At 44.4% G+C, this 12,191-nt stretch overlaps 1 protein-coding gene across 1 annotated transcript; it reads left to right on the forward strand.

The window, feature by feature from the left end:
- The first annotated feature begins 10,864 nt into the window (after nucleotides 1-10,864).
- On the forward strand, nucleotides 10,865-11,806 carry LOC128116184 (olfactory receptor 11A1-like). Its single transcript, XM_052747386.1, has one exon. It carries the CDS (start codon nucleotides 10,865-10,867, stop codon nucleotides 11,804-11,806), a length of 942 nt encoding a protein of 313 aa, XP_052603346.1.
- The last annotated feature ends 385 nt before the right edge of the window (nucleotides 11,807-12,191 follow it).

The raw sequence follows: 12,191 nt of genomic DNA on the forward strand, positions 1-12,191 counted from the left end.
AGTTTAATGAAATCCCTATTAAATCTCCTAGACCTAGGGACTAGACGCTCTTGTTCACAGGGCTTAAAGATGCAGAGATGAGAAACCGTAGTTAAGAAAGGATGTCAGCGGCAGGGCTGGTGAGCAGGACGGTTGTTTGAACTACTTCTTGGTTCCCAGGCCCATGAATTCTCGTTACTAGAGATAGACCTATGTAATGGTCATCTGTTCTATTAGGGAGGATGGCACATCATTCTCAAACAATATTACTCAAATCCAATTTTAAAGACTGCTTTCTTAATATGCAACACCAGCTGTCCTAGGTTCCTTGGGTATACAATCTTAAGAGCTGCATGCAGTGAGTTTACTAGAGATGAACTTGGGCTCGGAGCCAGCGGCTGGGGGTTCTGGAAGTGGGATTGCCCAGAAGAAGGTGAATTGTATTGCTGCTACGTCAAAGGCTTCAGTTGACCCACGAAAGAGCCTCTCAAGCTTGCTAGCCCTGAAGCTGTCTCCACCAACAATGCCCCATCTCAGCTTTTCTGTCTATTAAGTTGTCTCTGATGAGATCTGCTCCTGGGAAGCAGAGGTGATCTTGGGTAAGTGGCTGTTTTTTAAAGAGGAAAATTATTTTTCTTCTCTTAAACTCATGGTGGCTTATTCGTGTGTTTAGGAAATATTTTTAGCTCATATTTTGCTAACAATCTGTAGATCTTCCAAATAGGGTTTTATTTATTATATATGTATGTGTGTTTACTTATGTATCTATTTATTTATTTGTGTAGAGCCTGATGCTTCATGCATGTTAGGCAAGTGCTCCATCACTCAGCTACATCCCCAGCCCAAGTAGGAAATTTTAAATAAGCCTCTCCCATATTACACTTTCTCAGCCTGGAATTTCCTTGACTGAATACAATAATGTACATATGAACTTCAGATTTGAGAAGATCAAAATGATGGCTGTATATTCTCTTCTGAAAAATTTTACTGTTATAAAACTGTTTATTTGTTTGTTTGTTTTTCCAAGACTGGGTTTCTCTGTGTAGCCCTGACTGTCCTGGAACTCACTCTGTAGACAAGGCTGGCCTTGAACTCAGAGATCTGCCTGCCTCTGCCTCCCGAGTGCTGGGATTAAAGGCATGGGTCACCACCACCTGGCAATAGATAGTTGTTTAATGCATAAACTAAGCCACTGGTGAACACCTTTTTGGTATTTTTTCCTGTGGAAGCCAAATTAACAGAAAGCGCTTGCCTATCATCTGTAGTGACAATCTTAACTATATACATAGAAATCTACAAATATTGAAATGTAGAATATAGTATGAAATTTGCAGTATTTTACATGGCTGAGGTGGGCAAGTAGAATGTTCATTTGCAAAAAAAAAAAGTTCCTGCCCTCTGTATTACATTATAAATGACCAGAAAGGAGAAATATCTTATTCTTATTAGCAATAACAAATCACATTGGGGCTGTAAAGATGGTTCAGAAGACTCTTCCAGAGGACCTGGACTTGATTCCCAGAATCCACATGGGAGCTCACAACCATCTGTAACCCCAGTTCCAGGGGATCTGATGCCCTCTTCTGGCCTCCACAGCCACTAGGCACGCAAGTGGTACACACAAATACACACAGGCAAAAACGTCATACACATAAAAAAGTGGCACATGTTTAAGAATAAACTTACTAAAAAATATCAAATCTATATGAAAAGTACTATAAAATATTACTAGAGTACATAAATAAAATATAAACAAGGGGAAATGTATTGGTTTTGAGATTAAAAGTTAGATGTAAGATATCAACTTTTTAATGCTGGCAGAGTAGCATACACCTATAATCCCAGTACTCAGGAGGCAGAGGCAGGAGGATCACTGAAGGGGATTCCAGCACAGTGGGGGCTCCCTCCCAGACCCCAGATTAGGCACAAACCACACCCAGACACCCATTTTCACAGAGAGATCCTTTATTAAGTGGGAAAGAAAAGTTAAAGTGGCTGCTTTCTGACTCGGGCAAATGACCTTGACCAGAGAAGGGCAAGATGACCAAAAGTTTCAAGCCCTTCAAGAATGAGGATAAGTCAGAGCATTGTGTAGACCATCTAGACCACTGAGACCCGTGGTTCTCAACCTTCCTGATGCTGCGACCCTTTAACACAGCTCCTCATGGTGTGGTGACCCCCAACCATAAAAGACCCCCAACCACAAAATTACGTTTTGCTACTTGATAACTGTGATTTTGCTACGGCCATGAATAGTAATGCAAATATCTGTATTTTCTGATGGTCTTAGGTGACCCCTGTGAAAGGGTCATTCGACCCTCCTGGAGGGGGTCATGATTCACAGGTTGAGAACCACTGCCCTAGATCCACAGTGATAGTTCTCAAGGAGAAGAAGAATCTAGAAGTGGTAGAAAAGAAAGAAAATGAGTGTTGGTTGCAGCCTACAGACCAGCTTCAGCAGTGAAAGCTTTAATTTGTACCACTAAATGTCTTTGGAGTTTACCCAGAATCCCAAGGGCACCATCCCCAGGACTTAGTAGAAACAGGCAAGTCCAGGTAGCACACAGAGAGGCTAAAGATGACACTGTGGGCCAGCCAGGTTCTCTCCCGGCTTTCAGGTTAGATGCTCATTTCTCCAGAGCCAACCAGGCTCTGCTAGACTCCTCCATGTCTAAGAATCACTCTCCAGGGAAGAGCGCACCTTTGCTTCAGTGGGGAGCAATTGTTCAGGGCCACCCCAGCAACATAACCTTCCCATGAGGTTGGCTAAACAATCTACCTCCCCCTCTCTTTTTCCCTCTCCCCCTCCCCCTCTGCTGGATCACCCTTCTACCACCTCTACCTAAACCCTGCAATGAGTATTGACTCCCGATGCAGACTCCAACAGCGGGGCTTCTTCAACAAACACCTCCGTTCTCTGCTTCTTCAGTGGCAAGACCATCATGCTTCATCCTTCCCAGATCCCGTTCGGTAAAGTATTCCAGGGAGAGACCCGGTGATGGCATCGCTTGCCCTACTTACTCCCTTTTCCTAGGGCATTGGAATCTTTGGCCATGCTTTGCAACAGCGGAAAGCAGATATCCTGTATCTTTTGTGCATTTTGTAGTTGTTCATATCAGGAGGGCTTGCGTGAGACCCATCACTCCTTCACAGGTGGAAATTGCTGTCCTTTTTAACTTTTTAAAGCCTTTACCTGCCTCAGATTCTGACTCATACTTCTCATACTCCACTGAAGCCATCTACTTCTATTTCTGTAACCTCGGTGAACTATGCAGCTCTTTGGGGGCAGGTTATGTGATACTGGTGCCTATTGCACCCTAGTGAATCTGCAGGTAAGTCCTATGTCCTGGATGGCCAGTAATGACTAACTTGTTGAACTCAGAAATATTAATTTTCTGAACAAATAAGATATTCCAAAAGATATTGTCTTCTGCTAAATAGAAATAGATAATAGTAGGAACATGTTCCCTCCCCATTTAGTAGAAGATTAGAATATAACAATATGTTTTAAGATCCTTCTCACTCGAAAAAAACAAAAACAACAACAACAAAAAAAGAATTCACTCAGCTGGACAATGGTGGTACATGCCCTTAATCCCAGCACTTGGGAGGCAGAGGCTGGAGGATCTCTGTGAGTTCGAGGCCAGCCTGGTCTACAGAGTGAGTTCCAGGACAGGCTCCAAAGCTACATAGAAAAACCCTGTCTCAAAAAAAAAAATCCTTCCTAACTTACAGCTTCAGTGAAAAACTATGCAAATTATGCCACATCTACATAATGAAGGGGAATAAAAAATGCTTAAAATAAGTGGAACATCAGGATTCACATTGTATGTATGCTAATTGTGGCCATGTAGAAAAAAATGCATGTAAAATCCTACAAGGAACTCTATATTCAAATAATAGTTGTTTTGACTTACGTGTGCTAATGACACATGATTTTTTTTAATTTGGCACAGATTTTTTTTTTATTAAAAAAAAATTTTTTTATTAGTTCTTCTCCCATATAATACATCCTGGCTGCAATTTCCCCTCCCTCCTCTCCTCCCAGCTCCTCCCCACAAATCCATTCCTCCTCTATTTCCCTTCAGGAAAGAGCAGGTCTCCCAGGGATATCAACTGAACATGGCATAACAAGATGCAATAAGACTAGGCACACATCCTCATGTCAAGGCTGGAAGAGGCAATCCAGTAGGAAAAGGGTCCCAAGAGCAGGGAAAAGAGTCAGAGATTCCAACTCCCACTGTTAAGATGAGTCCTGAAAGACATTTTTGTCCTGGCTGCCTAACTTTCTTCATAAATGATGACTTGGAATCATCAGTTATTCCACACCAATACTTTATTTTTATTTCCTATCTTCCAACCACGTTCTGAATTTAGGTAATAGTTCATGTGACCTTCTGAAAGCACATTTTGTCACTAGAGCACCTTTCAGAGCTCATCAGGAAGGTTACTGCTCACGGTGACACATTATAAGAGTGCTATATTGAGACTGCTGATGACAGAGACCATTGTTCGATTACATCTACTTTATACATTCTTCCAGGATGAAATGTTGGCAATCAACCTACAGGAGACAAGTCAGCTTACAGTCTATGTGGTTTTGCTTATCTGGTGTCTGCCCTACAATGCTTACAATCAGGAGGTAGGCGGTAGCCAATATCTGAAGACAGTTTCCGTGGACTAACTTTTTCCAAGGCAACCCATCATGCCTTTGATCTTTTCCTTGGTGTCTTCTATTTACCTGACTCTGTTACCTAAAGAGAAAACTCATACTAGAGATGTCTGATTTGAATTCTGGCTCCACCACTTGCTAACTGCGTGATTCTGGACAATGGCTTTGACCTCTGACACGTAGTTTCCTGATGTATATAATACATCCCCGCCTATGGGTCTGATGAAACCTCTATTAGTTCTGTAAAAGCCTCAGAACATCTAGGGCAAAAGAAAGATTCAGCAAAGACTATTTTTAGCATCATTATTTTGCTCTCTGGTTTGACTACACATTTTTTATACTCTCTCCATCCTCTGAGAGTTGGGAAGAGAGATAGAAGAAGTTGACCAAATGAGACTGAACCAGACTATGTGCCTACAATTGGAAAGTCTGCCTCTGAGTGTAAAGGGCATCTTATGAGAAAATTATGGCCCTGTTATTAAAGCGTAGATGATGTAAAAGAATAAATACATATTCTACCAGATATTGTGTTGTTTTATGCTCTGTGCCTATGGCCTTAGGGGAAAAAAATGACTGTTAGGTCATAAGAATTCCATAAATATTTTTGGATTAATTAATGTTATGATACATGTTTGTACAAAAACATAATTTAATGCTTAAGAACAACAGAAATCCTTCGTTTATCATTTAAACACATACCATTTCAGAAGATGCGTTAAAATTAAAACAAATTTTTAAACATAAGTTCTATACTTTTATCACTATTATCATAAACTGTAAGTCACTAAACACTGGCTTTCTTTCCTACACAGAAAAGACCCTAGCCTGTGTTCCCCTCAGGCTACTCACATAACCCAAGGTCTACATCTCTGTATTCTATTCTTAGAGAAAATATGCTCATTACTTCCTTCCTCGTCACCTTTTTCCCACCCAGAGCTCTGTAATCTGCCCTTCTGCCAAAACAAGACACTTGTGCAATGCTTCCAGGAAGAAACACTCTAGTCTGTTATTAGGAGAGTCCAGCTCCCAGCTCTGCCGGCCCCTCTCCTGGTCCAGACCCGCTCTCCTACAGCAGGGACTCGGTTTTATGGTTCTCTATTCCCAGCTGTCATTTAGCTATTTGTTATTGATTCTGACTTCAAAGGAGCCTAACTTGGCTTTATACTAATCGACCAAATTAAACAGAATAAGTCATCTTCAGGATTATACAGTCGTCTCATCCATCCTCTTCCCCGATAAAAGACCAAAGCAGGACCAGGTTTCTAACCCACACCAGATGTTAGCACAGCCCTTCTGTGCACAGCCATGCTGATCCATCCTTATACTGCAAGAACAGATCACTACACACGTCACACTTCCTCTGAAGGTTGATTCTGAGAATTGATTAGTCACCAGATAAGTTCATGTTTGCTCTGTGGGGCATAAAGTATTTGACAGGTGCTGGCTTTAATTATAGCTTCTCAGTTTATTTACAGTGTGTGTGTATGCCTGTGTGTGTGTGTGTGTGTGTGTGTGTAAATGCTCATGCCACAACACTGGTATGGAGGCTAGAGACTGACTTATGGGAATCCATTTTCTCCTTCCACCATGTGGATTCTGGGGGATAAATTCAGGTCATCAGGCTTGGAGGCAAGTGCCTTTACCCTCTGAGCCATCCCGATGGCCTCGCCATCCTATGTTTTGCCAGTCTTTCCTGAGCTCAGACACAGCTGGTTACTGCATTCAAGTGAAAGTCACATACAGTCCCTTGAGAGCTGAAGCATCTCCTAGAACCAAGGCACAGAAGCAGCTGCTCTGCTGGCACCAAGCTCCATGTCTTCTCCAAGGAGGAGCCTCCCCGGCCTTCACACAGGAGGGATGCCGCCCTACCCTATAAAGGGCGGCAGTGTCTACAGCAGTGCATACAGAACAGGGACCTTGATCTTCTGTGAGTGCTCCAGGCTGGGGGAGGGCTGTGACATGGAGGAGGCTTCATGAGAGAGAAGCAGGAAGCCTAGAGAGTTACCTGCTGGCAGCAGAGTTGAGCCCCGGGGTAACCAGAAGAGCAGTCATTGACTACCGCCTGAAGAACAGGTCAGTCCACCCCACCACTGAATATCTAGAGTTCATCTGGGCCAACAATGCTCTCTGCTCAGAGCAGCCCAGCTCTGACCCACTCTAAACAGATGGAAAAGGGAGCATGCCAGATGCCTTCAGCCTCCTGTGTTTTTCTATGAGAGTCCCGTGAATGAGGTCTACCTTCGCCAACAAACTTCTGGAGACCAGCGATGGAAACTTCATTCTCTCCTCTCTGGTCCTGTACCCTGGGTGTCCCTTATTTTCATAATCAAAACTAAGTCTGTAAGCAGCAGTGGTTGTTTCCTGGATAGGCAGGTACCACTATACCGCGGGCCTTGTTCTACCCTGAGTGTGTGTAGACTTAAATCTATTCCCAGTCTTCACAGGAGTCCCTTGATCAGCTAAGGGCAGCTTTTGTATTCTTCCATTAGCTGAATGTTACTACATCCTTCATAGAGTCTTCATATTCAGCAGTTCTCACATCCTAAATCATGATAATCAGCAAACAGATCCTAACCACTGTTTTTAAAGACTTTTTTAATTTTTAACTCATGTATGTGTGTATGTGTGTGAGTGTGTATGTGTGTATGTATGAGTGTGTGTGTGTGTGTGTGTGTGTGTGTGTGTGTGTGTGTGTGTGTGCGCGCGCACCAGAGGCATTGGATCCCTTGGAGCTGGAGTTACAGGAGTTGTGAGCCACCCTACCCCTAACTCTGCAAGAGCAGTTACATTCTTAACTGCTGAGCCATCTCTCCAGCCCCAAATGCTAATTACTTTACACCAATGTTCCCACATCAGTTCTTACCTTTCTCGTTCTTGTTCAAACTCATTGCTAAGACCTACAATGTAGATTTTTAAATATGCTTCTATTCATTTTCATCTTTTTCCATGTTTCAAATTGCAAGATTTCTTTGTGTTATCATTCTGTTGCCTGTAATATTAGTTCCCCCTTTGTTTCATATTATCTGAACATTTATTAATCATGTATATTTATCAGATCTCCTGAAGTCATTGATAAAATGTGGGGAGGGTACAAGGTCTAGAACACCTTCCCCATTTTACATGAAGCTTTTTTGTTTGTTTGTTTGTTTGTTTTTGTTTTTCCAGACAGTGTTTCTCTGTGTAGCTTTGGAGCCTGTCCTGGATCTTGATCTGTAGACCAGCCTGGCCTCAAACTCACAGGCTTACATGAAGCTTTATAGAAATTATTATGTCCTTTTCCACAGCTTCCTCCTGATTACTTCATTACTAATTGTCTCTGTAAAGGGTGTTATGTAAGGTTTCCTGTGGTCAGCATTACAGACCAATTGGTGATTCTTTATGAGACAACTATCCTATAAAATATATATTTGAGAAATTTAGCAGTGGTGGCACATACCTTTAATCCCAGCACTCGGGAGGCAGAGGCAGGTGGATCTCTGAGTTTGAGGCCAGCCTGGTCTACAGAACGAGATCCAGGACAAGCACTAAAACTACACAGAGAAACCCTGTCTCAAAAAAACCAAAAAAACAGAAAAGAAATTCACCAGGAGAGCCAGGCATGGTGACACATGTCTTTACTCCCAGCATTCAGGAGGCAAAGGCAAATGGATCTCTGTGAGTTTGAGGCCAGACTCTCTACATTGTGAGTTTCAGGCCAGCCAAAGTTAAATAGTGACACCCTGTCTCAAAAGATCAAAAAGAAAGCCAGGCAGTGGCGGTACACACCTTTGATCCCAGCACTTGGGAGGCAGAGGCAGGTGGACCTCTGTGAGTTCAAGGTCAGCCTGGTCTACATAGTGAGTTTCAGAAACAGCCAGAGTTACAGAGAGAAACCCTCTCTCAAAAAAAAAAAATCTGTAACTCTAATCCCAGGGGTATTCTATGCCCTCCATGGGCACTAGGCATGCACAGGGCACATGTACATACATGCAGTCAAAATAACCAGGTACATAAAATAAGTATAAAAACTTTTAAAACAGCAACATTAAAAATATAATAATATCACCAAGGCTCAACATCCAATTTACCAAAAGGCCTTAGTAACCGTTTTATCTAAAATATTAGTTCAGGGTATAGACTTGAGAAGTATGGGGCCAGTTGTCCAGTTGGTCAGCTTTATTAGTCTGTTCCAACTCTCTGGCTAATCAAGTGTCCTATTTCGGTCTCAATTCAATTCCCTCCCTGGGGCTTTAGAATCCATTACTACATAGAAGGTACACCATGTTCAAATGCATTGGAGAGTGCTCCACGTGCTCTGTGTCTTTACCACCGTGACACTGGATGTGTGTCTGCAGGATGTAAGCCAGCCGCACAAGAGACAGGACCATGGCAGACACACAGAAGCCACATGTATCTGCAGGATGTAAGCCAGCAGCGCAAAAGACGGGACCACGGCAGACACACAGAAACCGTGTGCTCTTGCTGCCGTCTGTTCTATTTTCAACTTCAAAATTATTGCCTCCATATCAAGTTGGGTTTTCTAGCCCCCTCCATCTCTGTGTCTGTCTGTCTGCCCCCCACACACACATGCACACACATCTCTCTCTGATTTTTGTCTCTATTCTAAGTTTGAGCTCCATCTCTAACCTTGAGTGGCAGAATTCCAACATTCCTGAGTTGTGCGAAGATCCAGAGATTCCTTCTATCCTTTAGCTCCCATTTAAATGCCTTTTTCTGCCAGGCAAGGCGGCTCATGCCTTCCCAGCATCTGAGAAGCTAAAACAAAAGAATCACCAGAGATCCAAGGCCAGCCTGAACCACAGGGTCAGTTCCGGGCCAGCCTGGGCTACAATGTGATACTTTGTCTCAGAAGACTGTCTTTTCTCCGTCCCAAGTAGTAATTGTCACAGACTAGGATTTTCCGGTAGTTGTCCAGACTCTTTCTTGGCTAAATCGTTTGTTCACTTACTTCTTCCTTCTACCCATGCTTATCAAACATCCTCCTTGTATTTGGTGTGAGAGAGCCTGCAATGAGAGAATAAACCTACCCTAGGGTAGAAATTCCTAAAGAACTCAGTCAGGTGAGATAGATTTGGCATTTGACCAGCATTGGAAAATATAAAGCAGGAGTCAAGAAAAGTAAAGATTCCAGATTCTCACAACTGACCAGAGCCTGAACCAAGTTTGTAAACAGCCTTTTCCGGCATTACCAAACCACTTGTCTGGAAAACATCTTCCCAGAAGAGCAGGTTCTAGACTGATTCAGACCTACACGGAATCCCACAGGGTAAACAATACATTGGCTTGTCTGGTTTCCCAAGACTGCAGTGAGTGAGTGTGTGTGTGTGTGTGTGTGTGTGTGTGTGTGTGTGTGTGTGTGTCTGTGTGTGTGTCTGTGTGTGTGTCTGTGTGTGTGAGCGCACGCAGGTGTGTGTGCAGGTGTGTATGTGCATGTGTGTGCACATGTGTGTGTGCACATGTGTGTGTGCACATGTGTATACAGGTATGTGTGCTCACAGGTGTGCATGTGCACATGGTATGTGGAAGTTGGGGACACATATTAAGGAGCTTCCTCAATCACTTTCCACCTTTTTGGGGGGCAGGTTCTCTCCCTGATCCTAGAGATCATTGATTTGTCTAGCCTGGCTGACCCCAAGCCTCAGGGGTCCTTTATCTCCCCTCCCCACACCCGGGATTACAGGTGAGCCACGATGCACATCTCTTTCATGTGGGTACCGGGAACCAAACTCAGAACAGCAAGCTGACTGAGCTGTCTCCCCATCCCATCCTAGGGAGAGAAATAGACTGAAATGAGTCGCTTCCCTGGGGATATGCATGACTTCAGAATAAGGCCACCTCTGTCGTGAAGAAGTTCACCCGGTGTGGCTGTCCTCACCAGGTACACAGCTCGCTGCTCTGATGCTCTCTCATGTCTATGTATCTGTCCCCAAGAAAAAGTTTGGGGAAAACACTACAGAACGGTACATTATGCAGAATTTGGAGCCAAGCAAATGGGTCAAACCGTGATCCCATCATAGTGATCTTGAGTAACTGACGTAAACTCGTTGGATATTGATTTCTCTCACACTACCAGGAGACAATAAGGCTTGTCTCCAATACTTGCCGTGATGTGTAAACATTAAGCCAAGCAGAGAGTGCGGCCCTAATAGAGCACTGCTTCTATTTGTTGGCTCTCTTCCTCCCTGTTGAAAGATCTCTCTTCCTCAGATTTCCATGAGGAAGTCCCACGGTGACTGTGAGAACCAGACCACCTGGCTGATCCTAGTGGGCTTTGGGGAGCTGAAACGCCTGGGCTTCCTCCCTTTCTCCCTCTTTCTAGCCATCTATGTGGTGACAGTCGGTGGCAATATCCTCATTGTGCTCGCTGTGGCCTCCAGCAGGACCCTCCACACACCCATGTACTTCTTCCTCTGCCACTTTTCCCTGCTAGAGATCGCCTACACATCCAACATCATGCCTCGGCTGTTACGGGGCTTCCTGGAAGGAGGGGACAGCATCTCACTGGTCAGCTGCCTCGTGCAGTTCTACGTGTTTGCCTCCCTGGCTGCCGCTGAGTGCCTCATGCTCTCTGCCATGTCCTATGACCGTTACTTGGCCATCTGCCATCCCCTTCACTACCCTGTTCTCATGAGCACCTGGTCCTGCAGCCGCCTGGCCACCGGTGCATGGCTCAGTGGCTTCTTCTTCTCCGCCTTCACTCTGGCCTTGGCCGCCCCTCTGTCCCTCTGTCCGGGCAGCAGGGTGATTGACCACTACTTCTGTGACTTCGCTCCGGTTGTAGGGCTGTTCTGTGGGGAGGTGTGGATCATGTGGGGAGCTGGCGTCAGCATCTCAGGCTGCCTTACACTCGGCCCCTTCCTGTTGATCGTCACATCCTACGTCTTCATCCTGAGGACTGTGCTGAGAATACCTTCAGGCCAGGGGAGACAGAAAGCCTTCTCCACCTGCTCCTCCCACCTCAGTGTGGTTGGACTGTTTTATGGCACTCTCGTTGTGGTCTACGTGGCCCCTACAGACCACATGCCCCACTTGCTCCGGAAGGCCTTCTCTGTCCTCTACACTGTGCTCACTCCCATGGTCAACCCCATCATCTACAGTCTCAAGAACCAAGAAGTAAAACTGGCTCTGCACCGGCTCTGGAGACAGCTCGTCTGAGGACATGCCCGCACTGAGGTGTCCCCGATGTTAACTTAGTCCATTCCTCAGAATAAGACAGAGAAGGCCCTTGTGTGGAAAAGACGAGACAATGGGATTGCAAGCAAGTATCTCACAAAATGAGGTAACTTCAGTTTTCCATTGAAAGTGGGTAGAGATCAAAAATGCATGTCCCTACAGACTTCATTCATAAACATTCATTTTGATGAATTAAAACAGGAAAGAATGAAAGAACTGAGCAGGAACTCCAGATGGAGACTACTGACAGATTCTTTCATTTTATTATTTTGTTTTCTGCGTTGGTGGTTTGCCTCCATACATGTGTGTGCACCATGTGCATGCCTCTTGCCTGGCACCATGGAGAGCAGAAGAAGGTGTCAAGCAG

The sequence above is a fragment of the Peromyscus californicus genome, unplaced genomic scaffold (genome assembly GCF_007827085.1).
Source record: "Peromyscus californicus insignis strain IS unplaced genomic scaffold, ASM782708v3 Scaffold_20__1_contigs__length_68692818, whole genome shotgun sequence".
Lineage (NCBI taxonomy): Eukaryota > Metazoa > Chordata > Mammalia > Rodentia > Cricetidae > Peromyscus > Peromyscus californicus.